Source organism: Monopterus albus, unplaced genomic scaffold (assembly GCF_001952655.1).
Source record: "Monopterus albus unplaced genomic scaffold, M_albus_1.0 scaffold65.1, whole genome shotgun sequence".
Classification (NCBI taxonomy): domain Eukaryota; kingdom Metazoa; phylum Chordata; class Actinopteri; order Synbranchiformes; family Synbranchidae; genus Monopterus; species Monopterus albus.
The window spans coordinates 4007277-4033525 of NW_018127945.1; the positions used below are offsets into that span (position 1 = coordinate 4007277).

A 26249-nucleotide genomic window follows, 5' to 3' on the forward strand; every position below is an offset into this window, starting at 1 on the left:
AGGTCAGTCTACACTGCTGTGTTACATCATGTTACTTTGAAAAAGTATGCTGCTGCCTTCTCTTCCCACATGTATACACGCAAATTCATAAATAAAGACACAAACAAAACTCAAGCACACATACATATGCTCAACATTCTCTCTGTTCACATACCCTGAAACACACTCTGGTACTTTCTGTCTCACTCTCTGTTACACACATGCACAAACACACCCACAAACCTGCCATCGAGGCATCCACCTGTGGCACTTAATCATACACACATACAGTAGTAATCTGCCTCAGCATATTCTGTTTAAAGGCACAGCCTGATTGTATTATTACACAGGCAAAAACTCTCTCACACACAAAAACACACTCTTGCTTGCTACCAGCTGTGACAGATGTGCCTGTCACAGGAGAAAATGAATTCAGAATAGTTAGTGAATTAAGCAGGGAGTTAATTGTTGCTTGGCCCCTGTTTATGAAGCGCATAAAGGCAAAGCGCCTTGTTTGTCTTGTGACAATTAGCCAGCAGAGATGGAGAGAGGAGGTGCGTGTATGTTCGTTTATGTGTGTGTGTGTATGTGTGTATGTGTGTGTAATTGTCCTGTTCTTTTTAGCAGCTGGTGCAGCCACACCTGGACGGGTTGAGACAGAGGAGGAGGAGAGAGAGGGAAATGCAAAGGGGGGTTGCAGATACAGTGTGCTATACTGTATAGCCCCCTGTCTGTGGCCACCCAGTCAACAAACATGCATAACACATCTTTTTTTATCTCTCATGGGGACTTTACATTGACTTGCATTCATTTCCTGGAAGCTAATCCTAATCCTTAACCATGACTACTACTTGTCTAACCCTAACCTAAGCTTAAACCAAGTCGTCACCCAGCATCTGGGTATAAGGACGGCTGAGTCTCCACAGTGTGAGTGTGGAAACAGCTTTCAGTCTCCATAATGTGATTAACACCAGGTGCACGCACACACACACACACACACACACACACACACACACACAGATACACATCGTTCATACACAGCAAGTGCTAACAAAGACATCACTCACACAAAGCAGACAACATCTATACATGAGTTAAGATGGCTGATGTTGCATGTACAAATATTCTCACAGGTAAGCATAAAACATGACACAAAAGCAGTCATTCATTCATTTGCTCACACACACACACACACACACACACACACATACGCACACATTATCTTGTGTTCCGATGCCTATCCTGGTTGGGTCTCTCCCAGTCTATTTGTCAGTGTGTCCTATTAGGTTTCCAAACAGCTTGTAATGACTGGTAATAAACAGCAGACGAAGAAGAAGGTAAATCAAGCGAGAAGACGACAAAATGAGCTCTCCAGGGGACCAACATGCTCCCAGCCTTCAAAATACACACACACAGAAATACACTAACAATTTTGTGTATGTATTCACAGTCAATAAAGCAGACAGTGGCAGGTTATGGGGACTAACAGAGAGCAAACACTTTCTTTTAGGAGTATCAGAGGAGGTTGAAGAAATGTATGAAACAGGAAGTTTGACAGGGAGTGAAAATTTTACAGCAGCATCACAGTGTTTGTATGCGCGTCTCCTACATGCTATAAATGCAAAGCATTGTTTTATAGATATTTCTTATTTAAAACTTCTACTAGACATTACATTTTGAATATTTTCAATTCACTTTATAAGTTAAGTTGCAATACATAAATCTATTATTAAAATAACTTTAATTTCAGTCACACACAGATTGCTGTATCTTTTATTTACACATGCCTACATGGGCCCCATCTCATCTTTAATCTTCCCTTTGTTCCCTTCTTTCTGCTCTCCTTCTTCTAGCCCTCTGTGGTCCTCCCTCTCTCTCTTCCCAGTCCCTTGTCCTTTCATCATCGCTCCCTCCCTCCCTCTGGTGTCATGGCTCGCTGGCTCCAGGTGGTGAGGGAGGGAGGAAGGGAAGGATGGATGAAGGGAGGGATGGAAAACAGGAGGGGGGGTGCTGTCATCTGTTCCTATGTTCATACCACCACAGTGCAAACCAGCATCCTGCATGATTTTATTGTTATTCTTTATCTCATTAACTGCATATTACATTGAACTAACTGATTCCATAGCTTTTTTAAGTCAGCATAGAAATCTGGCACTGTGCTAAACTTTGCAGTCAGAAATACAGAATGCAGGGCTGTGAATAAAGAGCTTTACAGTATAATTATCAAGTTATAATTTCCTAGAGTTAAAAACACACCCCTATGAAAATCACTACCCCACTGTGCTGGAGGGGTATGTGTGCACCAGTGATCTTGGGCGCTGGGTTGTTTGGGGCAAGAGTCCCTGGTAGGGTTTCCCCAGACAAACTGGTCTCAGAGGAGAAGCCAGACAAAGAGTGATTCAAAGGACCCCAGTGAGTCAAACTTTTTAGAGTGGTGCTATCAGGGCCAGGTTAGGGAAACACTCTCCTGGAGGGAGGGGAGTGACCAATGCGGCTTGGTCAGGCAAAGCCCACAAAAACTACAGTACACGGAGCTGCCACCCTGTGGGCCCCCAACCTGGGTGTAATGTCAGCTGGACAGTATACAAGATGGTAGACTGAATCTGTAACCAGAAAGGGGCTGGACTATATTCTTTTCTGGAGTTGCTGTGGCTGTTAAGCATGAACACTCAGGTGAAAAGATGAGCAGAGCTGTCAGCTGATCACCAGTGGTGAGCTGGATCAGATGGCAACTGTTGGACAGACCTGGTAAACCCAAACATGTAGTGAGGGTGAGCTGGGAAATGCTTGGTCAAAACCAAAGAAGTATCCCAGGGCCTTGTTTTGTTGACAGATTGGTGCAATAGCAGCAGTAATGCATGCACTGTATCATACTGATGTGGTAAAGAGGGAGCTGAGCCAAAAGGCAAAGCTTTCAAATTACCAGTCAATCTATGTTCCAACTCACCTCTGGTCACATAGTGACTGAATGAATCCAATCACAAAATCAAGCAGCTGAACTGAGCTTCCTATGTAGCGTGACTGGACTCTGCCTTAGAGACACCGTGCAGAATCTGAATGTCCAAAGTGAACCGCTGCTCCCTCGTGTCAAAAGGAGCCAACTGAGGTGGTCCAGGTGTCTCATTAGGATGCTCAGTGTTGGTGAGATTGGACAGCATGTGTGAATGGCAATGTTTAAGGTGAGCTGTAAACAGCTTTTACTAGTTCAGATTTTCTCAAGAAACACAAAGCACATCCTCTGTGAAGAAGACATAATCTGTGGTGCTAAAAGCGCACTCAGATGGAATACTTGTGCTTGGGACAGGAGTAGTCAGGTTACTGCTGTAGGTTTTTGCAGTTTTCCTAAGTTCTGACTAGTTGTCCACTTAATTCAACAAATCCTCAACTCAGTAGAACATTGAAAATCTCCTGTTCACTCAGTCTGTAAAATTCTGCCCTGTGAAATCAGTTTCCTTATAACAAACTGCAGGTAGTTATAGTGCCTGATAACTGCGCTACCAGTTCAGAGTACAAGTGCAGACACAGGCACACCCCAACAAGGCAGAGTAGTGTGTAGCCTATTAGTTTAGTTGCAGCAGGGCAGAAACCAACAGTAACATTGCTAGCCAATGGCAAAGACTGAGACACACACATACAAACAGATACACACAGAAACACACACACAAGTGAACCCTCAACCACATTATCCACCTACATTGACTGGAAAAGCTTCTTATTCGGCTCATTAAGTTTTCAGTGACACAAAAATAACCACACCAGACCCTGGTCACCACCACCTGCACATACTGTACATACAGAAAGGTGTGTGTGTCAATGCTAATGTCAAGTTTATTTATATAGCACAAAACAACCACAGTTGACTAAAGTGCTGTACAAACAGGAGTAGAAATAACAAACAAGATTAAGTGTTTGCAGCATAAAACAATTTAGAGCAAATCATGACAAGAAAAAAATAAATAAATAAATAGGAGCACAAAAGATTAAAACAAGGTGTTTTTACTCAACTGAACATCAATGAAAACAGGTGAGTCTTCACCAGAGATTTAAAAGTGAGTGTGTGTGTGTACTAGAAAGCACAGAAAAACGTGTGCACAGACACACCAGCTCAGCCACAGCCTTTGGGACAGCTGCTTAGACAGCAGACCGACATTACCAGTCAAGCACATCACAGATGTGACTGCAGGCTAATAGACGGGTTGAGAACAAGTTGAATGTTGTGAACTTGCAGATAAGTGACACCTCCGGATACAAAATGAAGTGGGCTGCGTTTATTTAATGAACCGTTTTTGGTCTGCACTCAAAGCCACCATCACATTTGAAGGGAAAAGTGCTGTTGATTCAAGAAGTACCTGACTTAATGCAAGAACCTTTATGGAATAAAGAAAAGCTTTTTGAGAAAGGAATAATCACAGTCAACCGATGCCAACAGAAACACCACAGTTTCAAAGTATGTCCCTGAACTAGTGGTTATCAGAATACAAATAGTGTGAATGAGGAAGACTACCTACACTATTAGAGTGCAGTGATGTAAATAGGTAAGTAAAGCTCATGCTGAGGACACATCATTAGCCACTACACTCCACAGGGAGCACTTAGATCCAGGTGAGTGGCCATTCAATACCTTCAAGGCATCTGTGTGTACACACACATGTGTGGTGTGTATGAGGGGTGGGACAATGGAGCATGCAGCCAGCAGCAGGGATTGGGGTGAATGAGGAGTGAGGGTGAGGTGTGTGGTAATTGTTCAAAGATTTGGCTAAAATGTGGCGCGATTTTGTGAATACAGTTTTTATTCTACACACTGATTTCTGCTACTGTGAAAATACTGAACGATTTTGGAGCCTGCATGGTGTACTGAATTTCTGCTGCCACATCATGCTGTGTGGCTTCTACAAAAGGACGCTAATATGATCAGCTAAAATCATGTGTTCAGAATCAAAATCAAATCTAATGCACACTGAATGCAACTATTTAGTCTGTGTGTGTGTGTGTGTATATATATATACATATATATATTTAAATATATGTATATATACATATACATATATATATATGAGCAGGAGAGTGTTTATAAATGAAATGCTGATGGGCAGGCAGTGAGACAGCACAGTGCTGTCTTGCTAAAGAGACAGAAAGGGGACAAACCTTGCTGAGATGTGGGCTCTTCTATGGGCCATCCAACAGGCAGGAGGGGATGGGGAGAGCGGAGGAGAGAATGGGCAGGGTTAGTAATACATTGTGTGAACGTGATGCATGTACGGGGGAGGTCAAAAGTAGTATTGTAGACAGAAAAGACTGCTGTCAATGATAAAAGCCATTTTTAATGAAAAACCTTCCCTTGAAAAACAACCTCGCTGACAAAGCGTGAGAAAAAATATAGATCATTTACTTTTAAAGTTGACTTCTTAATGTTGGACCAGTTCAAGGCTACAGTAAAGGACAGAAGGGGGTAAACAAAAGGACATGGAGGGCTGGGGTAAGAAATGTTACCAAATGTGTTAGCGTGGAGCGAGCAAGAGCAACTGTTATTAGCAGATCAAAGTCAGGGTTAAAGTCAGTATGCTAATTGAAGCCAATGGAAGACCAATGGAAACAGGAGATAACAAGCTCTGTGTGGCTATTTGCTATTTGTGTGTACACACAATGTGTTTGGTGTAGACACACTTGAATATGTGTGTATGAGAAAAAGTGAGTGAGAGAGAGAGAGAGAGAAAGTGCGTGTGTCTACATGTGTTTATAAAACTGAGGTCTCATGCTGTGAAATCTAGACTGAGGTGGTTAGTAAATCATTAGTAGATGCATGCAGCACTCAGAACATGCTGTCAAGGACATTTTTAGATTTGTGTGTGTGTGTTAAGGGGCAATATTAACATTAAGACATAAGTATAGTTGCATAGTGTACATACTGTACAATAAGTAGTACTGAGATAAAGTTTTAGGAGTTTTAAAAACATCTTACAGTAGTGTCATTCAAACAGTAATATAAACTAGAATTACCACTTTGTGATTGTATGCCTCCACCAACTAGTCACATTCATGGGTATGGGACAGAAGTGAGGTCACTGACCTTGACCTTTGACCACCAAAATCTAATTGGTTCATCCTTGACTCCAAGTGGACATATGTCAAATTGGAAGAAATTCCCTCAAGGTGTTCCTAACATCTCCTGCTCACAAGAATGTGCTGACCAAACATACAAACAACCCAAAATCATAATGCCTCCAGCCACAGCTATCATAAAAATTGGTGGTTGGCCAAAAAAAATAATAATAATTGTACTGACTTTATTTGCCTTTCTATTTAGATTACTCCTAGTGTTTATCCAAACACATTCGCACTCTCAACAAGGGTCCTGTGGAGGAAATTTACAGAGTGGAAGCTGCTTTTTAATTCTATATAGACCAAAGTAGAAGATATACAGACACAACATTAACACACACAGCTGTGTCTTTCTAGTTGTCAAAACACTCATTGACATAATGTATTCCCTAATCTCACCCTAACTTTAACCATCACAACTAAATGCTCAACCCCAATCCTTGCCCTAATCCTAATTCTAACCTTAACCTTAAACCCAAGAAACTTTGAAATATCCCTTTGGATGTGTGTCAGAGGATGAGGACCGACCACACTGTCCTGACTTTCCTGAAATGTCCTCACTTCTACATCTATATATAAAACTCAAATTAGTCCTCACAATGTATATTCATATGTTCACATACACACAAGTACCATCGTACTGTCGCACAGGAAGGGAACCTCTCCATGATGTGCAGCTGCACAGCAGAAAACAATAAAGCCTGCCAAAAAATGGCTGTGGTGCGGTCCAGGGAGACACAAGCATACACACACACAAAAATACACATGTAAGGAACTAACAACAACAAAAGACAACCAGATATATACTGGGGCTGTAGATGCACAGACATGAGCATAGTGCTGGCTTTTTGTCAAAATTAGCTGATCTGACTGGACAAGCTCTACACGGAGAGATAAAAATGCTGAAGTGCCACCCTCCACCACCATTGGCTCTGCCTTTTTTTGTTTGTTGTCTCTCATCTCTCCACTAACACCCTCGTAACTTTTCCTCCCATGAAGTCCACCAGTGTACCTAGCCAAAAACACAAATAAATACTTTCTACATTCTCTTCACATCTTCACTTCTTCAAGCTCTCCCTCCCCTTCCCACCTGCTCAGCAGTGTTGGGGGCTAGAAAAACCAAGCATACAATTCTGTGATTACACATACACACACACACACACACACACAGGTGGGATATGCCCCCAACCCACACACAAACACAAAACACACCAGCTACAAGAGCTACAAAAACCAGTCCAGAAAAGGAGCTGTTTGTCTAATAGAAAAAAACTCATGTACCTGCAGACACACATGCAGTAGAGGCTGACTATCAACAGTAAGCAGAGATTCTGTAAAATGAATGAGTTCATTCTCATCAATAACTGTAAAAAAAAAATAAACGTAACTGTCCAAACTATTCTATTATTTAAAATAAACAAGTTTAAAAAATGCCCATTCATTGAAGCCAACTTAATATATGCATTTTTGCATGTACTTGCATGTTTATCATACTTGCCCTTAGGTGTTGCACACAAACACACAAAAGAATCTCAAATGGCAAGGTACAGACAGGTGACAAATGAAAGAACAAGCCAACATAAAGTGTCTCAGTAAAGTGTCAGGCCACCACGTGGCACCAGAACAGCTTCATTGCTCCATGCCACTGACTTTCCAAGTCTCTGGACTCTACTGGAGGGATAAACATCATTCTTCCAACAAATATTCCCTTGTGGTGTTTTGATGATGGTGGTGGAGACGCTGTCTAACACGTCACTCCAAATTCTCTACTAGGTGTTCAGCTGGGTTGAGATCTAGTGACTGTGAAGGCCACAGCATATGATTCACATCAGTTTCATACTCATCAAACCATTCAGTACCCCCTCGTGTCCTGTGGATGGGGGCACAGTCATCTGGAAGAGCCCAGGCCCATCAGGATAGAAATGTGGCATCATAGGATAAATGTAAGCACTCAGAACAACTTCGTATTGATTTGCAGTGACCCAGTGATGTAAACCATGCCAGCATTTGTTCTGTTTCTCCACTCAGTTATTCTGCTATTTGCTCTAACTTGCCACCCATCTGTACCGAAGTCAAAAATGGATAACTCAGTCTCTCTCTCTCTCTCTACTCAGTGTGTGGGAGATGGACTGAGGCTGTTTTGAGTACCGTAAATACATGTCTGTTTAACAACTGTTCACACTAATTCCAACATTGTTCAAGGTTCAGTACCAGTTTATACAACACATTATATACTGAACTCTCAAGCGATTCTGCTATATCAGTTAATATTTCACAAGCTAATCTACCAAATGTCTTGTAGCTGCTGATGTTGCAACAGTTACCCTATGGAGCAGAGGCTACAGGCACTATTTGTGTACATTTGAGGATTGTGCTGTGAGGGGAAAAAATTCTGGACACCAGTTAATCTATACACTGAAGCTATGAGCCAGAGTCAATATGGCAACCAGGTCATACAAGCTAGCATTAACCAGTCAGTTACAGCCAGCCCCATGACATAAACGGACTACAAGCACAACTCTGTTTTAATCAACTACAGTAGCTACAATTCAGTGCTGAATGACACTACATGTTGCCACTTTGTAAAGTCCCTTAATGAATTCAAAACCAGTGTATCGAGAATCTGCCAATGATGAATAATCCAGGATGAACAGAAATTCAGCTGTGAATTTCCTTTTGCTCCATCAACCTTCTTGCATGACTTCGCCTTCCCTCCTCTCTTAGTCTCTTCCTTGTTCCCTGTGTCTTCCTCTAGAGCAGGGCATTGACCACATAGTGTTTTAATTAACTTGTGTGCTGTGTAAGAGCCAAGGCTAGCGGGGACACTCACAGGGTGTGACTATACCATCACAATAAAGCAGAAACTACAGGCTCAGAACCAGTGGCATTTAAGACCTCTTGTTAAAATAACAAGCTTTAAAGTCATGCCAGTTTGTGGTTCAGCTCTAGATCATGAGAAGCAGTTACAGTAGAATCACAGAACAATTAAATGATACAGTGATTATAGAACAATAGGCACCTCCTTCAACCCAATTTCAGAATGAGAATCAGAATTTGCTTTATTGGCCAGGTGTGTCGGACACACGAGGAATTTCACTCTGGTACATCGGCTCTCAATGTGTATGTACGTACATATCCCCATGCAAGGGGCAAGTAAACAGTAAACCAGCATAAGGCTGTGTAATATAACAAAATAAGCAGTATTAACAGGCAGTAAACAATGCAGACAGACAAAGGAATGCTCATTGTGAAATGAGATAAATAAGAATAAAAGTAGAGTACTTAAAACTAGAGACCTGAACAGATCTGTATAATCTGTACAATGTATATTTACAGGTATTGCACTGAGGGTTATTGTCCAGTCATACTGTCGTGGGTCAAGTGTTCATCAGAGTGACAGCCCTTCAGGTCCTGGGAGACAATGGAGCCCAGGAACTTGTAGGACTTTACTGCTGATACAGTGCTGCCAAGTATGGTGAGTAGGGGCAAGGTGGGGGGGGCTCTTCCTGAAGTCCACTGTCATCGCCACTGTTTTGAGCATGTTCAGCTCCAGGTTGTTGCTGCTACACCACAGGACCAGCTGCTCCCCCTACCGTCTGTAGGCTGACTCATCACCATCTCTGATGAGACCAGTGACCATTGTATCATCATCAAACTTTAGGAGCTTGACAGAGGGGTCCTTCAAGATGCAGTCGTTGGTGTAGCGTGCAAACAGCAGAGGCAAGAGCACACATCACTGGGGGGCACCTGTGCATATTGTCCGGGTGCTGGATGTGGTTTTACCCAGCCACACCTGCTGCTTCCTGTCTGTCAGAAAGCTAGTAAGCCACTGACAGGTGAGGGCAGGCACAGTGAGCTGGGCCAGTTTGGAGTGGAGGATGTCCGGGATGGAGCTGAAGTCCACAAAGAGGGTTTGCCCTCTTGGGGATTGGGATGATGGTGGAGCGTTTGAAGCAGGAGGGGACTTCACACAGCTCCAGTGACCTGTTGAAGATGAGTGAGAAGATGGGGGCCAGCTGATCAGCACACACTTTCTGGCAGGAGGGGGTCATGCCATCTGGGCCTGGTTCATTGTCATTTGTTGCATGAGACAGTCCAAATTAGTCAGTGCTTTCCCAAATGGTTCAACCTATCTCAACTTTTGAAAACACTCTGCTGAAATGAGAGCATTCACATTATGTGCCATGCAGCCAATTGCTACATTTCTGATGTAAAAGAGATCCTGGATAATTGGGTAAATGTGTGGTATGACTTTTATTTTACGGAGTTTAAGGAGATTTAATCATGTTAGGGAAGAGGAGACAAGGAACATGAGCAGTATAATGGACAGAGTAACATGTTAAGTAATAATAATGCTTTTGAAATAGGCAGTAAGCAAAAAGGAGTGAATACCTTTTAGGGAAAAATGTCACCTAAACTGCTGTTGGCTTGAGCCCAAATGGCAGTCATACTTGCGATCATGTTTCCTCTGAGGTACACAGATTTCTCTCTAGACTTCTCACTTTGACCCTCTCTTCCTCTGTCTGGCTGAACGTTTTCTCTCTTTCTTTTTCTGACAGCGTAATTAACAGGACCATGGGGTGCACCCTGTATTACCCATGGAGGAATGTGACAATCACATTACTGGACCCGATTAACTAACAGAAAACTCTCTTCTCCCTCATTCAGTCAACAGTCACTGCCATGATAACAGGTTTTCTGTGACTGAAGAACAAGAGAAACATGCCAAGGTCGTCGTATATGATCAGACCTCTTGACCAGGGAGTATCATTTGCCATTTTAGATTTTCTTCTTCATGCACATTTTTTTAGTGGCACACAGACAATCTGACAGGCTGAGAGGTAGTCTAATGCCAATGTGTGCCAATGAACTGAGTGAGCATATCAGAAGTGACACAAGCACACCTAGCAGTAGCAGAGCTACTGAAAGTGAGAGCTGAAGTGTGTGTGTGTGTGTGTGTGTGTTCTGATGAGACTGGTAAACATTAGGCATGTGACGAGATCTCGTATCATGAGATCTCATAATATTAAAATGTGATGATATTTATTGTCGAGGTGAAAGCTGTCCCGTGATCAGTACATAACAGAACCAGAGCAGCAGCCAGTACAACAGTGTGTTAGGATGAAACTAGTATAGAAGATGCCCCCACTACTTTTTTATATTTAATTTAGAAGGTCACACACAGCTTCAGTTAGAAGTTAGAAGCTCATGGATACTTTATGCAGTTTTAAGTTCTGAAGAGACTCATGTGAGATCATACAGGACAGAAGCCAGTCAGCTGAGTTTGTGGCAAAACCTTTTACAGTGCTTGTATATTGTTGTCTTTTACCGCATATGATAATTCATACTCAGAAAGTAGAACTGAAGTGACAGTCACTACAAGATGATTAGGTAAAACATTTCAAAATACACCTGCACTATTTAGCATTTTGTGACTTTCAGTCAAATACAAGACTTTTTTCCAGTCATATATTTTGTCATTGAAGATTTATTAAAAGTAGTGTTAAAATATCATCTCATCTCATTCTCATGAACCCAATATCATGTATCGTCTCATCTTGTGAGCCAAGTGTATCGTCACACTCCTAGTAGACATGCAGAGCCACTTTCCCAAAGATGACAACTGGGGTGTTGTAAAAGAAGGAAATGAGGACTAAGTAAAGGTAGAGAACTGGACAAAGATAAGGAAAGAATGTAATGACAGAGGAAGGACAGAAGGACCCTCACACATTCAACTCTATCACCATGTCTTATACCATTAACTCTGTTTTTTAATATGAAGAATACATGATCCTGTGATCTCATGGTGATTTGATAGTCAACAGGTAAAAGCCACACAGAATTATGAATTATAGCCATAATAAAACATAGTATAATAAAGGCTTCATTTTAATTTGCAGCACATTTCAAACAACAGACCAGTGTAGTCCACTAAGTTGATGTGACCTGGGATCCAGAGAGAAGCAGAGAACACAAACTCAGAGAGGCAAGGTGACAGATCAAAAAATTAAAGTGGGTGTGAATGGCGGATTGTCCATTTTGGAAAGTAACAGAGGTGGTTGCACACAGCTATGGATGAAGCTACCTGAAAATGTGACAAGCCGTTCCTTAACACTCATGTGGTCATGTGCCCTAAACGCTTGTGTTTTTTTTTAAAGCAAATCCAAAGTTAAAAGCGCACACTGCTCAATAAAATGAAAGAAGACCTAGAGACAAAGGGGGAATGTGAATGATGACACAGAAATTAACACATTCTGTTTGATTCATACTTTTCTTACCAGCAATGCATGCAAACCAAATAAAATCTTTCTCTCTTCAGAATGTTCTCCCTTGTTCTTGGAGTGGGTGTGGGGAGGTTTGTAGGAAATGTAATAACAGGAACTGGGCAAGCTCTTAAAAATAATCTGCCTCAATTTCATAATTAATCTGCACTAGGTTTCGACACAATTAACACATTAATTAACCCAAAACTGCCACCAGTGTGTGCGTGTGCGTGCGTAGATGGGTGTGGGGGATGCAGGGAAAGGGAGGAGAAACAGGGATGAGTTACGGTATCAAACAAGGCAGAGGAACTGTGTTAACACTGGGTGACGGGCAGGATTCCCAGCATTAAAGAATGGAGGTGAGATGGAAGAAATGGAAGAAGAGGGAACAAAAGTTAGAAGCTGACAGGAGACACTCACAGAGACACAAGGAGAGGAGGGCAAAAACTGAAAGAATGAAAGGGAGTTTTTTGTTAGTTATGCAGTGAAGAAGATGGATGGAGAGAAACTGTAGGTAAAAACATGATAAAAAGTACTTAGTGTGTGTTCTTTTATGTGTGTGGTGTGTGTGAATGTGTGGGAGAGTTTGTCCCTGTGTTTGTGAGACAGCAGGTGTATGATTATGTGTGAGAGTGTGTATGGACCGAGGGGAATGAAGTAAAAGTTACTCCAGCTGTACTTCTGTTTCAACTCTGTCTTCTACAGTCTCCAGACATTACTCGACGACTCACAGCTATGGCAGCACACACACACACACACTTGCTCTACCACAGTTTCTCTCTCTCTCTCTCTCTCTCTCTCTCTCTCTCTCTCCTTCTCTCACACACACACCTCAGAGTACACCAGTGACTCTGGGATTGCCTGTCAGGTCTAGCATGGGGCTGAGGGTGGGGTGTGCAGAGCGTTTGTTCCCCAGAGCAACTCACAGGTCCAACTCGTTAATCTCCATGACAACAGAGATGCTAAGGCAGCAAATTAGTAGCAAGTGAAAAAAACTGTCACAGGGGAAGCTCATAAAAAAAGAGGCTTCAAACTATGGAGGTAGATTCTTGGTACAACGTCTTTAGTTAAATACACACATAGGTGTACTTACTGTACACACATACACACAAATATGACTTTTTGGTAACACTTGATTTTACACGTCTGCTATTTTCTAATAATTTCTTGAATGATTCCTACAAAGAGCCTTGTGCTTTGGCATTAATTAGAGAAAAAAGTTCTAAGACTGAGTTGTGCTGAGTTTAATATTGGCTTCCAGATTAATTTCCAGGAAAGAAATTGTTCAGTTAAACTAGTTAATGTTTATGTTTTAATTGTTTGAAATGGCATTTTTCATTTCTGGTGAACTGGATGGTTGTTTGTTAAATTTAACATTTTGCATTTTGTGTAGTTCACCTTCTGACATCTAAACAAAGCCTCGAGTTTGTTGTAGCTTAGCATTTAGAAATAACTGGAAGTGTACAAAGTGATCCCTCTCCAATTTTACCTGTTAATTAGTACCAAATTATATGGTTCCTTCCAGGAAACTTCCTAGGTAATCACTGAGAAATAAAGTAAAATGTACAGACCTATAAAATAAAGTGTTGCCAGTTTTTTTCTTTTTCATTAAGAGGCAGTAATGGGACCAAAATGAAAAAGCTTAACATTATTGCAGTGGTTGAATTGGATTTTGTGATTATTTTACTGAACTGCATCTGGCCAGACAAATATATATGACTAAAGCTACATGTGTATGATGTAATGGCTTAGTCATTTACAATAGAAAACAAGGTGCATACATTGTAAAGCGTTTCTTTTTGATCAGGTATTACAGTGGTCCAGCAGCATAACAGGAGTTGACAGTGATTTTGTGTCCCTAGTCAAATGTCAGAATTGTCTCTTTAAACTCAAACTGTTAGTGTAAGTTCTGTTCACTAACTCAGTGCCTGCAGAGCACATTTGTTTCTGATGCTTTGCTGAAATATTATAAACAGTATACTGTAAATATGCATATACCTGTAATTACTTAGCAGCAGGAAGCACATTTCTGTAGGCTGAGAGCTCAAATAAATAAATAAATAAATTTTATAAACTACTATTTCAGCCATTTGAATTTAATACCTAATATTCTGGTAAATATGTTTATCTTTAGCCATGCTCTTACAGTTTCACCCCTTTAGATGCAGTACAATGGCAAACAGAACAAGGATGTCACGAGAACTGATACTTCGACCAGGTTGATACCAAAAAGCTGAAAATGTGATGGTACTTGTTTGATACCAAAGGTACCACATAAGTATGGTAGTTGTTCATACTCTTGAAATGGTACCGCTACGGTTTGCGAACTGCAACCGCTGTATCTGTTGCATCAGTGCTCCATACCCAACATTCACAAAGCCTAACATTAACTTGTTTAGGCTAATGAAGCAACACTAAACATGAGCTAGCGCTGCTCATAATAACTGTAGTACACTACCAACATTAACGTTACCATTCAGCCTGTCAGCATATAGTAGTGTGTGTGTGTGTGTGTGTGTGTGTTAGCATGCTGCATGTGCAGCAGCCTTTGTGGGTTTCTTTGAGCTACAAGTTACCTACCTGAATATTGAGATCTCCTAATTGTCTTTTCACAGTATCAGGATTCTCTTTTCATATTTCAGACAGCTGGGTACTGCAGTAGAAATGTTAAATCAGAAAAGTTGATATTTTTTTTATTTATTTGTACAATACTGCTCTATTTTAATTAACAGTAATGCATTTTTATTACTTGAAGGCTCCATCGTACGCTTGTTGCTGGAATGGAATAAAAATTTCATGCTGAAATACATTAATTTAATTGGCTTATTTTTTGCCGTAGTATTGAAATTGGTATCGAGTATCATAGAATTTCAGTGGTTTTGGTGCCAACTACCAAAACTCTGGTATCGTGACATCCTTACAATACAACACTGATTAAAGTAGAAATGCTTTTATCTACCTGCACTGGATATGACATTATGTTTCACTTCAACTCTCCTTAGTGTTAACTCACCACACCTGCAGTAGCATCAGAGCATCACAGATTAGAATATGAAATGTTTGACTACATCCAGGCAGTAAACAGCCATATTCAGAGATGGACAGAGGAGTTCAGTGTTTGAATGAACTGGTAACTGTGGCTCCTGAAAGATTTTTCTTGTTTTACCTTTGGTATGTAAAGCTTTATCTGGACAACACTTGGTCCAGGCAGTCCACAAGCTGAAAAGAGCTCTTCATTTCATCTATCTGTCTCATCTGTGTGTGTATGCGTGCATGTGTTGCTCTGTGTAATTGCTGTGTCTGCTAGTGTTCATATTAAATGTGTGCAAAAAGAAAACAATTCCAGCAGTTGTGCTTTTAAACGGAAACAAAACAAGGAGATGTGTCAGTCACAGGCACCCATACACTTTATCAATAATGACACACCCACTTAGGAAAATAACTTAGGAAAAGCTGTGCCACACTCACCAATCATGTGATTTGCAACATGAATCTGGATCTCCCGTTCTGTCTCAAACGTCATTTGGCATTTAATACACTGGTAGGTCTTTTTCTGTAAGATAACCACACACAAACACCAAAAGACATTATCTTTTATGTAAAACACTAAGAGCTGGCCATTCTGCTAAATGGCCATATCTGTCTTTTGTGAAATCAGAAATACAACAAACATTTCAAGGACATACAAATCATAACTAACTAGAATAAAAATCTGATTTCAATATCTAAAATTAAGTCATATATTACATTTAATAGAGGGTCAAGTGTAAAAGAGGCGTGGCATTTTGGGCAAAGAATGAAAGTACACAACAGTATTTCCCAGTGATAGCTAGACGTGAATCCCTTAAAGTCTCACACTAATCACACAAAGCTGAAAGGAAGAGAACAGCCACACGCACACACACACACACACACGCAAAAACTACAGAGGGCCAGAGTAAAAGACAGAAAGGGAGAGAGAGACAGGAATTAATAAGGGAGGGAAGAGGAGATGCTGTATATTAAGGGAAGAAGCAATGAAAGAAAACAGAGGGGATGAGTAGAAGAAGAAAACAGGACAAGAGGGAAAGAAAAAGACAGAAAAACAAGGGTGAGAGACACAAACAAAGAGAGAGCAAAGCGGAGACTATGCTTATCCATTCACAGCACACAGCGATCACTCATGCACAAACACATACAAAATACACAAAGGCCCCACTTCCACCATCTCTCTGCTGCTTCATTCTGCTAGACAGAGTACTCAAAACACACACGCAGGCACACACACACACACACACACACACACACACACACACACTCTCTCTCTCTCAAATCCTACTTTGTCTACTTTGTGCTGTTAGACTAAGCAGAAACAAAGGTGCAGGTAAGACAGTGAGTCCCGGGGAACTGCGACTAACACACACATACACACACTTGCAAGTACACACTCACACCCACAGACACGCAGCGGGTCCCGGGGAGCCTGACTGTCAATATCAAGTAGAGCGAACAGCTCCCGCAATGCCTCAGCATGCCCCAGCCATTGGACCCAGTGGGGCTCAGCTGACACAGACCAACATACAAACAAGTGCATGTACGCAAGCTACAGACACAAAAGCAGCACACACCAACACTTCACACACGACTCATGCAAACATACAGTATTTGTGTACGGTTTCATCTACCAGTCACTTCTGTCCATTTTATCTGATGGCATTACCGGTACACTAATATTAAAGATGTAGACCTGATTGTAGTTTTCAGTATTTGAGTAGATACTCTTCACATCATCTCAGTAAATAGCTATGCCAGAGACTTGGTTTGAGAGGTTTTCAGAAGAAAAACTCAATTCAAACATTTCTGTCAAACTGTTTATCTCTCTGTACTATCTGTACTCTGTCTCACCTTAGGTGCAAGTGAAGCCTCAGCCTTCTTTCCTGCTGCACTGGTTTCTGGGCTGACTTCGGGGTGATCTGTCTGCACGTGACTCTCCAAGTCCTCCAGGCTTTCAAACTTCACCCCACACTCTGGACACCTCAGCCCGGCCATGCTCTTCTCTCCCTGCGTGTCCCCAGGCGTGGCAGCTCCTACCTGGCTGGGGCTCTGGCCGTTTGTGCCCCTGATTTGATTAAGCATTTGGTTCATTTTAGTGATCGAAAGTACTGCCAAATAAAAATACAGTAGAAGTATCGGCATGTCAGTCTGTGTGTTGTTGTACTCTATGTTTATGAAAGAATGACACCCCCCCACCAGCCAACCACCCACACAAACACACTTTAGGAATACTCAAAAATATGTGACCACCTTTTGGCAGACAAAACATACAGGTGTATCAATTGAACAGGATACTATCAGCTGAAGTGGTCAAAAGAGATGGTGATTTTAAAATATTCAAATTCAAACACTGTCTTTTAAAATATTGTTCCCTATAGCTTTCCACAGTTTGCATCTAAAATGAACATTAAAATTTATTTTTGCTGCATTACTGAGATAGTTAGGGTCATAAATACTGTCAATATGTCTTATTCATATCTGCTTGATTGACCAGTCTCTCGGCTTATCACAGTCAGCCAAGATAGTTGCCATTTGCTTGTCTCTTCTCAGCTCAACACAGCCTTCCTGCCCTCTAAGTCCCCAGTCACTGGAAAAGACACTGTGGTGGCAAACAATGCACCAGGTAATGCACATAGACTTCAACCCTGCAACGTGGTATGCTTCATGTATGAAATGGCCTTAGGAGTGACCAGAGGAATCATGTTTCAAATGTGTTGACATAAGAAAACCTCTGAACCAATGTTGATTTAATAAAGTTATCCAGTGTTTACCTTGTCTATATTAACACACAGTTATCCCCAGGGATTATAAAATGAACACCTACCTGCTCATGCAGCCAGCACAGAGGCCATAAGGCAGCCCATTGACATCCAGCTTCACCAGCTCTCCTTTGTTCTTGAACTCCTTCAGACAGAAGGCGCATTTATACAACTTATGTTGCTGCAGCTGCCCGTTAGGTGATGAGGAGGCTGAGCCGTTTCCTCCACCTCCACTCCCACCTCCTCCTCCAGCTACTCCAACTGCAGAGCCAGTGGAAAGCTTCTGCATGTGGAAGGTGCCATGGATTTTCAGCTCCAGGGTGGAGGTGACGGTCTGCATGCAGACAACACAGCGGAAGCCAGTGAGGGAGTTGCGGAGGTCAGGGTGCATCTGGCAGTGCTCTATAAACTCCTCCTCACTCTGCAGGGGCATTTTACAGATTCGACAAGTTCCTGTGTCCAGGCTCTTACTGTGGGTCACCTGCAGGGAGACAGGATTTACCAGTAAAATGAGACAAGTAATATTACTGCACCACAAACCAATCTTTAAGCTATTCTTCATCAAAATAAAAAAAAGAATCAACAACATTGTTTAGCACAATCAATATGATAGTACATGAAAAACATTTATATATTAAATCTGTAATATTTTTAAGAAATAGCAAGAATTCAGCCAATATGCAAATATTTTTCCTCTTCTGTGGTGGAGCACAAATTGCCTCTCAGGCCAATTTAAAAATTTTAAGTCTAAATTCAAAACAGCCATTTCAGGATCATTTTAGGATCAAAAGACAGATATCCCGATAGAGCCTCAAAAAAGTAACACAATTAAAAGCAAAAACATGTGACTACACTACAGGCTGCTGTGCTGTTATACCAGTGAGGGCATCTACACTACATTTGTTCTCCCAGAAGAACCCTCTAAATTACATAGATACCTCAAAAGACAGGCATGTAGCCCCAAATAAACAGAGTGGAAAGTAAATGTAACAGTACCTTGTGCTCAGTGAGGGTTAGCAAGGAAGGGAAGCGCTCGCCACATATTGGACACATGTAGTGTTTGGCGGGGCCGCGGTGTGTCTGAGCATGCTCACGAAGCCCATTCTCAGAAAAGAACGTTCTGGAGCACACATTGCACTTGTGATTCCCTTTGATGAAGTCTGCCTTCTTCTTTCGAGAGCCTGGTAAACATAAATATTATTATTATCATACCCAATAATTACTTTTTTTTCTAGGGTTCAGTCATGCTTAGCAACTGGCTTCAAAGAAGGTATGAAAACAATCTCTTCTTTAAAAGAGCTGAGTGACAGGGAACCATTACCAGCATCATCCTCTCCCGGACGGATATTGTGGTCACGCAGCCGGTGGTTCTGTAGCAGCGACTCCATGGTGTACGCTGCTCCACAGATATCACAGGCATACATAGGCTCTGAATTGTCTAGCTCCTCCTCACCCCCGCTTGCCTCATGGCTGTTGGTGGCATCTCCTCCCTGGCCCGTTCCTCCTCCCACAACTCCACTCTTCAGCAGCATGTTCTGCAGGTCAGCTTGTTCTGCAGCCACCACTGTTGTTCTTTCGACACCTCCTGTGCCTCCACTACCACCACTTCCTGCTCCTCCTCGCTTGGAGGACTGTACCAGCCCATTGGGTGTCCCATTCTGGCTCCCACTGTTCCCTGTACCACCTCCATTGCCGGTTATGCTGCCACCATCAAAGATGCAGTGTTTCTCCCTCAGGTGTCTCTCTAACAGTGAGATGGCATGGAAAGCTTTGCTGCAGAACCGACATGTGAACTTCTTGCTGTGTGTAGTGATGTGGCATTGGAGCTCCACCTCTGTTCCAAATGTTTCGCCACAGAAGATGCACTTCCGAGGTTTGAGTCCTGTGAGGCAAAAATCAAGTTAAGATAAACAAATTCAAACTCGATCTAGCCTACAACACTGTGCAAACTCCACACCTTCATTTTTAAGTGCAATTTTTTGGTTTGGGTTGTTTAGTTGTTTTTATTTGGTGGATTCAACTTTCTCTTGTCTTTATTATGTTATTTTGTATTTAGCCATCAACACCACAATCACTGTGATTTTTTTTTTTTATGTCACTTAATCCTGGATGCACTGTACCTGCTCCAAGGCCCCCAGGGAGGCCAGACCTCTGGCCCAGGTGGTTATGCTTAACATGGAGCTGAAGGTCTGTTTCCTTCCTGAAATCCCAGGCACAGGCTGTGCAGCGAAACAGCTTCTTCTCATTGCTGTGCTTCACTGCCAAATGCACCTAGATGACAGAAGGTGAAAAAAGGAAGGAATCTCTTGGTTGGATGCCTATGGTTGTTTCACTAATGTCTTCAATTTACCAACTACAGGATAACCCTCACACTTTTCTAGTTCATGCACTGATGTGAGGGTTCTTTGTGAAATAAAAACCTAAAAATACAAAGGGAAACAAATAAGAGCCAGCTGACTCATTCACCTGTATGGAGACCTTGGAGTCAAAGACTTCCTGACAGAGAGTACAGTGATACAGGACAAAGGTGTGCATGTCCAGCAGGTGTTTCTGCAGGTCATCCACCGAAGAGAACTGCTTATCACAGCTCTCGCACACATACTGGGTTGATGTGGTAGTGTAGTGCACTGTCAGGTGTTGAAGCAATGCCTCCTGGGATTCAAAGTCCTCCTTGTTGCACTGGGGACAGGACTGGCGCCTCAGCAGCATTTCAAGGTGTGACTTTAGGTGGGCCTGGAAACCCTCAAAGCTGGTGAACCGCAGGTCACACTGGTTGCAGGGGTAGTCCCCATTGCTCCCCATGGAGGGGGTGGAGTCCCCTCCTAGTCTGTTACGTTTTGGGGAGGAGATCTCTACATCAGAAGAAACGGGGCTTAGGTCAGCAACCTTTGCCTGCCGTTTGTTGTTGGCCAATGGAATGTTCTTATGGTTCTCCTTTATATGCTTGGTGAGCTTGAGGAGTGAGCCGAAGATAGGAGAATTGGTGCAGTAAGGGCAGGAGTAAACCTGTACATGGACAATAATACTTTACTTTTTAAATGTTATTATACAGTGACATATAGTATTATTTAGACCTTGGAGAGTAAAACAGAAAATGGAAAAGCTTTGGAGAGGATGCAAGAAAGAAAAACCATGAGTGAGTCAGATGGGCCATAACAGCCATACTCAAAACTCTGGAGGTGGACTGCTGACTCACTTCACAAACACATGGCCCAACACAGGAGGGCCAACTCCAGTGGACCAGAATCAGCAGTCCACCTCCACCTGAAGGACAAAGGACATTCTTTTGAGGACAGTGAAGTCCAGATCCTCTCCAAAGAACATTGCTGGTTTGAGAGAGGTGTTAAGGAAGCTATTTTTGTAAAAAATAGAACACCCCTCACTAAATAGGGGTGGTGGACTAAGACACAACTTGTCTTCCACCTACAATCCTGTTTTGAGATCTCTGCCCAAACATGCCCACCAGGACAATAGGCGTCGGTCGACAGGGGAGGATTCAAAAACAGGTAACGACTCTCACCGATACCGGGCTGCAACGACTCAGTAGTTAAGGGACATTGTTGGCCTTCAAAGGACTGAAACACCACCAAGGGGGATAAATATCTCCGGCTAAACACCAGTCAGTCAGAACTGATGAAACCTCTTGGATGAGAGGTGAAACGTCTTCTATCTAGAAATCTAGTCCAGTTGATTTTTTCTAAGGTTTTCTCAGTTTTTTGGAATATGTAATTGTTGTGCAGCACCTATGACTTAGAACAAAAAAATGTAAAAGTTTTAGTTGAATCAGCTCCAATTGGACTAGCAGTAACTCTAACAAACTCAGAAGACAATTCACAAAATTATCAAGGATCTTTAAACTGAAGCATAGAGTATTTATTTATTGTGCTCAGAAGAAAGTACAAGACACCACTTACTTTAAGAGGAACCAGCTGATCAACTCAACCACTGATTAGTAGTAGCTTTAACGTGAAAATATGTAAGCTATAACTAATACACTCTGATTAAAAGGCTGTTTTTGTTTTTGATCCTCACCTCCATGAAGGACTGGGATGCAGCCTGTAGTATAGGGGACTCCAGTTTGGCCACAGCTCCTCCAGATGCAGTTCCGCCCCCTGCTGCAGAAGCGCAGTGCGTCTGTTGAATGTGTTCTGTCAACGAAGACTCTGTCAGGAATCCCATGGAGCACTGGTTGCAGAAGAAGGCATGATTCCCTTCTAGGAAGGAGGAGTTATGTTCATTATGTACATTAATTTATGACACTAAAGTAATGCAAGGTATTTAATGGAGTAATGTACAGTGCATATTATACATACTCCAGACACTTAATAAAATACTAATCCAAGGGAAACCCACATTCTTAGGTTTTTAAATTGTTATTATTCTTCAGGAGACAGCAAAACACAAACACTGTAGGTGACCTTCCATACTCCAAGAACTATAGCTTTCCCCAACAACACACCTAATGTCGTGGATCCTGCCACAATGCCTCCAGGCAGGCAGTGCGACACCCTGATGTGCTCCTGCAGAGAGTTGATGTCTCCAAACATGTCTGGGCAGTAGTTGCAGTGAAATGCTGTGACATTGGTGAACTGAAGCAGGGGAAAGTTTGCTGCAGCTGCTCCTACTGCTCCTCCACTGGCACGATGAGCTTTGCGCACATGTTCGTTGAGGTTATAAAGTGTTGGCAGAGTGTCCAGGCAGAGTTGACATGTATGGCTCTGCTGTGGCTTATCTGCATGAATGGTCTTCAAATGTATCTCTAACACTGCCAGACTATGGAAGTCTCTCTTGGAGCAATAAGGGCAAGAATATGTCACTTTAGCCCAATTCCCTCCTCCCCCTGCAGAGATGGACAGATAAGCTGCTGTCTTAGAAAAACACAGAGGTGGTCTACGCTTTTAAGCCAAGAAATGTGGAATAGTTTTGTCTGTAGATAAGTGACTGCCATACCTCCACCTTGATGACCCAGGCTTATCCCAATCTCTTCCCCAGTGTCAGTGCCTCTTCTGCGTCCTCGGTCATTGCCCTGGCTGGGCTTTAGGGTTGAGTCAGGTGTGGAGCCTCTCTCTAGGCTGGCGCTCGAATCTGGAGTGGCTGAGCTCATTGAGGCCACGCTGCCGAGTGCAGGGTCAGGACTGCCAGCGCTGTGATTGGAAGAGTCAGGCTGGCGATGGCTGTCCAGGTGGCAGTAGACATCCTCCACTGAAGGAAACTGTTCTGAACAGACAGGACATCTGGGGAAATGGGAAAACACCAGCAAAAAGCAAATTCCATTTCAGCATTCCACATGATTGAAAATCAGGGATTTAGCGAGATTTAAAAGCAGAGCTTTGTATTACTTGTGTTTGCGGTTAGCATGCTGTGTTTCAATATGCGTGAGGAGTGAAGCCTCGTCGAGAAAAATCTCAGGACAGTGGATGCATTGCAAGTCGGCTCTGTCAGACAGCTGGGGGTGTCTGGTCAGGACGTGTTTCTCTAGCTCATCAGTCTGGCTGAATGTCTCCTCACAGTAATCACACATATACAGGTCCTGCTCCAAGTCACCATCTCCTCCTGCTCCCTTCCTCACTCCATCCCTCTCGCTCCTCAGTGCAAGGTGCTCTCGGTTCTTGCGGTGAGCCTGCCAGAGTCAGAAAGTAAAAGTTCAACCAAGTATGGCTTGTAAAATATTCTGTCACAATATTTTCATATGACTGTAAAAACAATGGGTGTTCTGTGTCTTACTATGGTCAACACATGAACTTGTTGTATTATTGCTAATTGTGTCAACTCCTTATTTTGATTCTTTACAAATAAAATTTATTTTGAAATTTGCCTAAGTAACTATGGGAATAACAGCCACATGAGCAGTAGTATAAAGAAGTCATTTTAGGAGTAATATTTGATATAAAAATAGAAACTCTTCACCTGCATATGGCTCTGCAGTGACGACGTGGAGGAGAAGCCACGCTTACACACACTGCACTTAAATGGTTTGCTGGAGCTGGAGGTATGAATTAAAAAACAAAAAACAGAACTGCAAATCAAAGTCCAAAAAGTCAAGTATGAATCAAAAGCAATGTCTAAGTACAGATTTCATAATAATAGGATCAGAAGCAGCTACCTGTGTGTCTTGAGATGGATCTTCAGATGATCAGAGCGGGAGAAAGCAGCTTCACACTCCTGACAACTATACTTCTTATCTCCTGTATCCGGTGACAGATTGATGAGAGAGAATTACTTTAGAAAATAGCTTTGTTGAAGATGTTACAAACAACCTGCCGCTGGCAAACAGAATATGTTACCAATCCTAACTCAAGTCTGACTCTGATGTTGTTCTTTACTTTTTTTTTCTGGAATAACAAAAAATTCCAAGGTAAGTAAATTAATATGGATTTGACAATGGTCCTCTAGTCTTAGTACAGTGAGGTCAGTTAGGCACTAAAACACAATAACCATGCATTGTATTTATGCCTGCCTGTATGGAGTTTGACATGGCGGTCTCTGCTCCTCTTATGTTTAAACAGCCGGCTGCAGAAGGTACACTTGAAAGGCAGCTTGTCACTGTGAATCTGCTCATGGCGCTTCAGGTAGCTTAGACGACTAAAGAAGACCAAGAGAGGACAGATGAACATCTCATTCACAAAGACTCATGATGAAAATGAGTCTCATTTATTTCTGTGGTGGAGCTGACAAAGTGGTAAACATCTTCTCCATAATAGATTCAAGTGGTACATATGGTTTATGTCAATTCACTGAATACATCTATTCACAATAAGAAAGGCAAAAAGATAGAGGACAGCTAGGTAGAAGAGGAAATATGGAGGATTATGATGATGACTTTATGGTGTCTGTGACAGCTGTTCTTAAAGTGGGTCTTGAGTTGATCCCTGGAGATGTTTGTGAGAAATGTATTCACCTCATTCCTTTCACTGTTTGCCTTAGTGGACTATGTTACCATGGTAATACTGTTTATTCAAGTATATATTGATATTCATGAGTGGGATGTGAGGATGCAACTGCACATCCAAATATGACATTAGTATTATTGACTACAATACACTGTGTGCATCAGTGCAGAACCTGCAGCATCTTGAGAACCAAATGTGTGAGTTGATACCTGAAGGACTTGTCACAGAACTGGCAGGGGTACGGCAGACCAGCACCTCCTTCTTCCTCACCGCCAGTGGCCATGCCGAGGTCACAGCAGCCATCAGGCATCTGTGATGGCGATGCCACGTCTTTACTGGAGGGTGAGGAAGGTACCCAGGACAGCCCCGTGGGGTCATCTTCACCATCTGACAGAAGAGGAGATGGATACAGAAAATTGTAATAAATGTTTGATTCAAAAAAAAAAGCAAAAGCACATTTTGTACACAGCTGCAAGATTACAGGAAAAAAAAAAAAACGATGACTGAACACAGGCAGATAAAGTGGGGGTAAAAAGAGGAGCATTACAATGATTAAGAAGAAGTTTCATCTTTCTTGGAAGGCAAAGGCAAGAGAAGCAGCCTATGGGAGTTCAAATCAGAAAAAAGAAGATATAAACAAAAGAACAAACAAATTTACCTTGGTTACACACACACTAATAAAGAAAGAAAATGAGGATGGCAGAGATAAAGTGAGAGAATAAAACGGAAGAGAGAAACACACTCCAGCAGCAACATCTAAATAGAAAGCTCCAAGAACTATGTATCCCCATCGGAGCCCAGAAATAAGGACAGAGTGTATTTTCTCTCCCTTCATCCTCCCTCTGCAGCCATCTCTTACTCCATCCCTCCCCTCACCCCCCTCCCATCCCTCCATCCATCCCTGAGGACCATAGATCCACCTCATCATATTTTCATTAGGTCCTTGGCAGATTGAAATGTTGGAAAAGCGATTTGGAGATGTGGAGAGCAGAGCGGAAAGATGGCAATATTCACTCCTTTTATCTGTCATACATAGCAGATTATGCATTGCTCTTTTCTTTATTCCGCTCTCCCTCTTTTTTCTCCCTCCTGTGTAGTCTGGCACAGAGGCGACAAAAAGGCCACGACTCCTTTAATAGACACTTCAGAATGGATTCGAGACAACAAAAGAGGGGTCTGAATAATGCCCGAAATTGTTCTGTTCTTCTTTGTGTGCTGTGTGAAGC

At 42.2% G+C, this 26249-nt stretch overlaps 1 protein-coding gene across 6 annotated transcripts in view; it reads right to left on the reverse strand.

Annotated features, from left to right (window-relative positions):
• znf423 (zinc finger protein 423) overlaps positions 1-26249 on the reverse strand; it is a 185141-nt gene that overhangs the window by 64873 nt on the left and 94019 nt on the right. For 2 of the 6 annotated variants that reach the window (XM_020604342.1, XM_020604337.1), the window contains 16 exons: positions 25233-25410; positions 24591-24715; positions 24237-24318; positions 24041-24116; positions 23473-23753; positions 23084-23367; positions 22593-22973; positions 22166-22347; positions 20600-21139; positions 20254-20404; positions 19455-20015; positions 19130-19314; positions 18199-18614; positions 17226-17439; positions 15810-15894; positions 5125-5145 (listed from right to left, as the gene is read on the reverse strand). In XM_020604342.1, coding sequence (XP_020459998.1) covers positions 5125-5145; positions 15810-15894; positions 17226-17439; positions 18199-18614; positions 19130-19314; positions 19455-20015; positions 20254-20404; positions 20600-21139; positions 22166-22347; positions 22593-22973; positions 23084-23367; positions 23473-23753; positions 24041-24116; positions 24237-24318; positions 24591-24715; positions 25233-25410 — 3762 coding nt within the window. The remainder of the gene's footprint in view (positions 1-5124; positions 5146-15809; positions 15895-17225; positions 17440-18198; positions 18615-19129; positions 19315-19454; positions 20016-20253; positions 20405-20599; positions 21140-22165; positions 22348-22592; positions 22974-23083; positions 23368-23472; positions 23754-24040; positions 24117-24236; positions 24319-24590; positions 24716-25232; positions 25411-26249) is intronic. The other 4 variants (XM_020604340.1, XM_020604339.1, XM_020604343.1 and 1 more) reach the window with 4 other exon arrangements.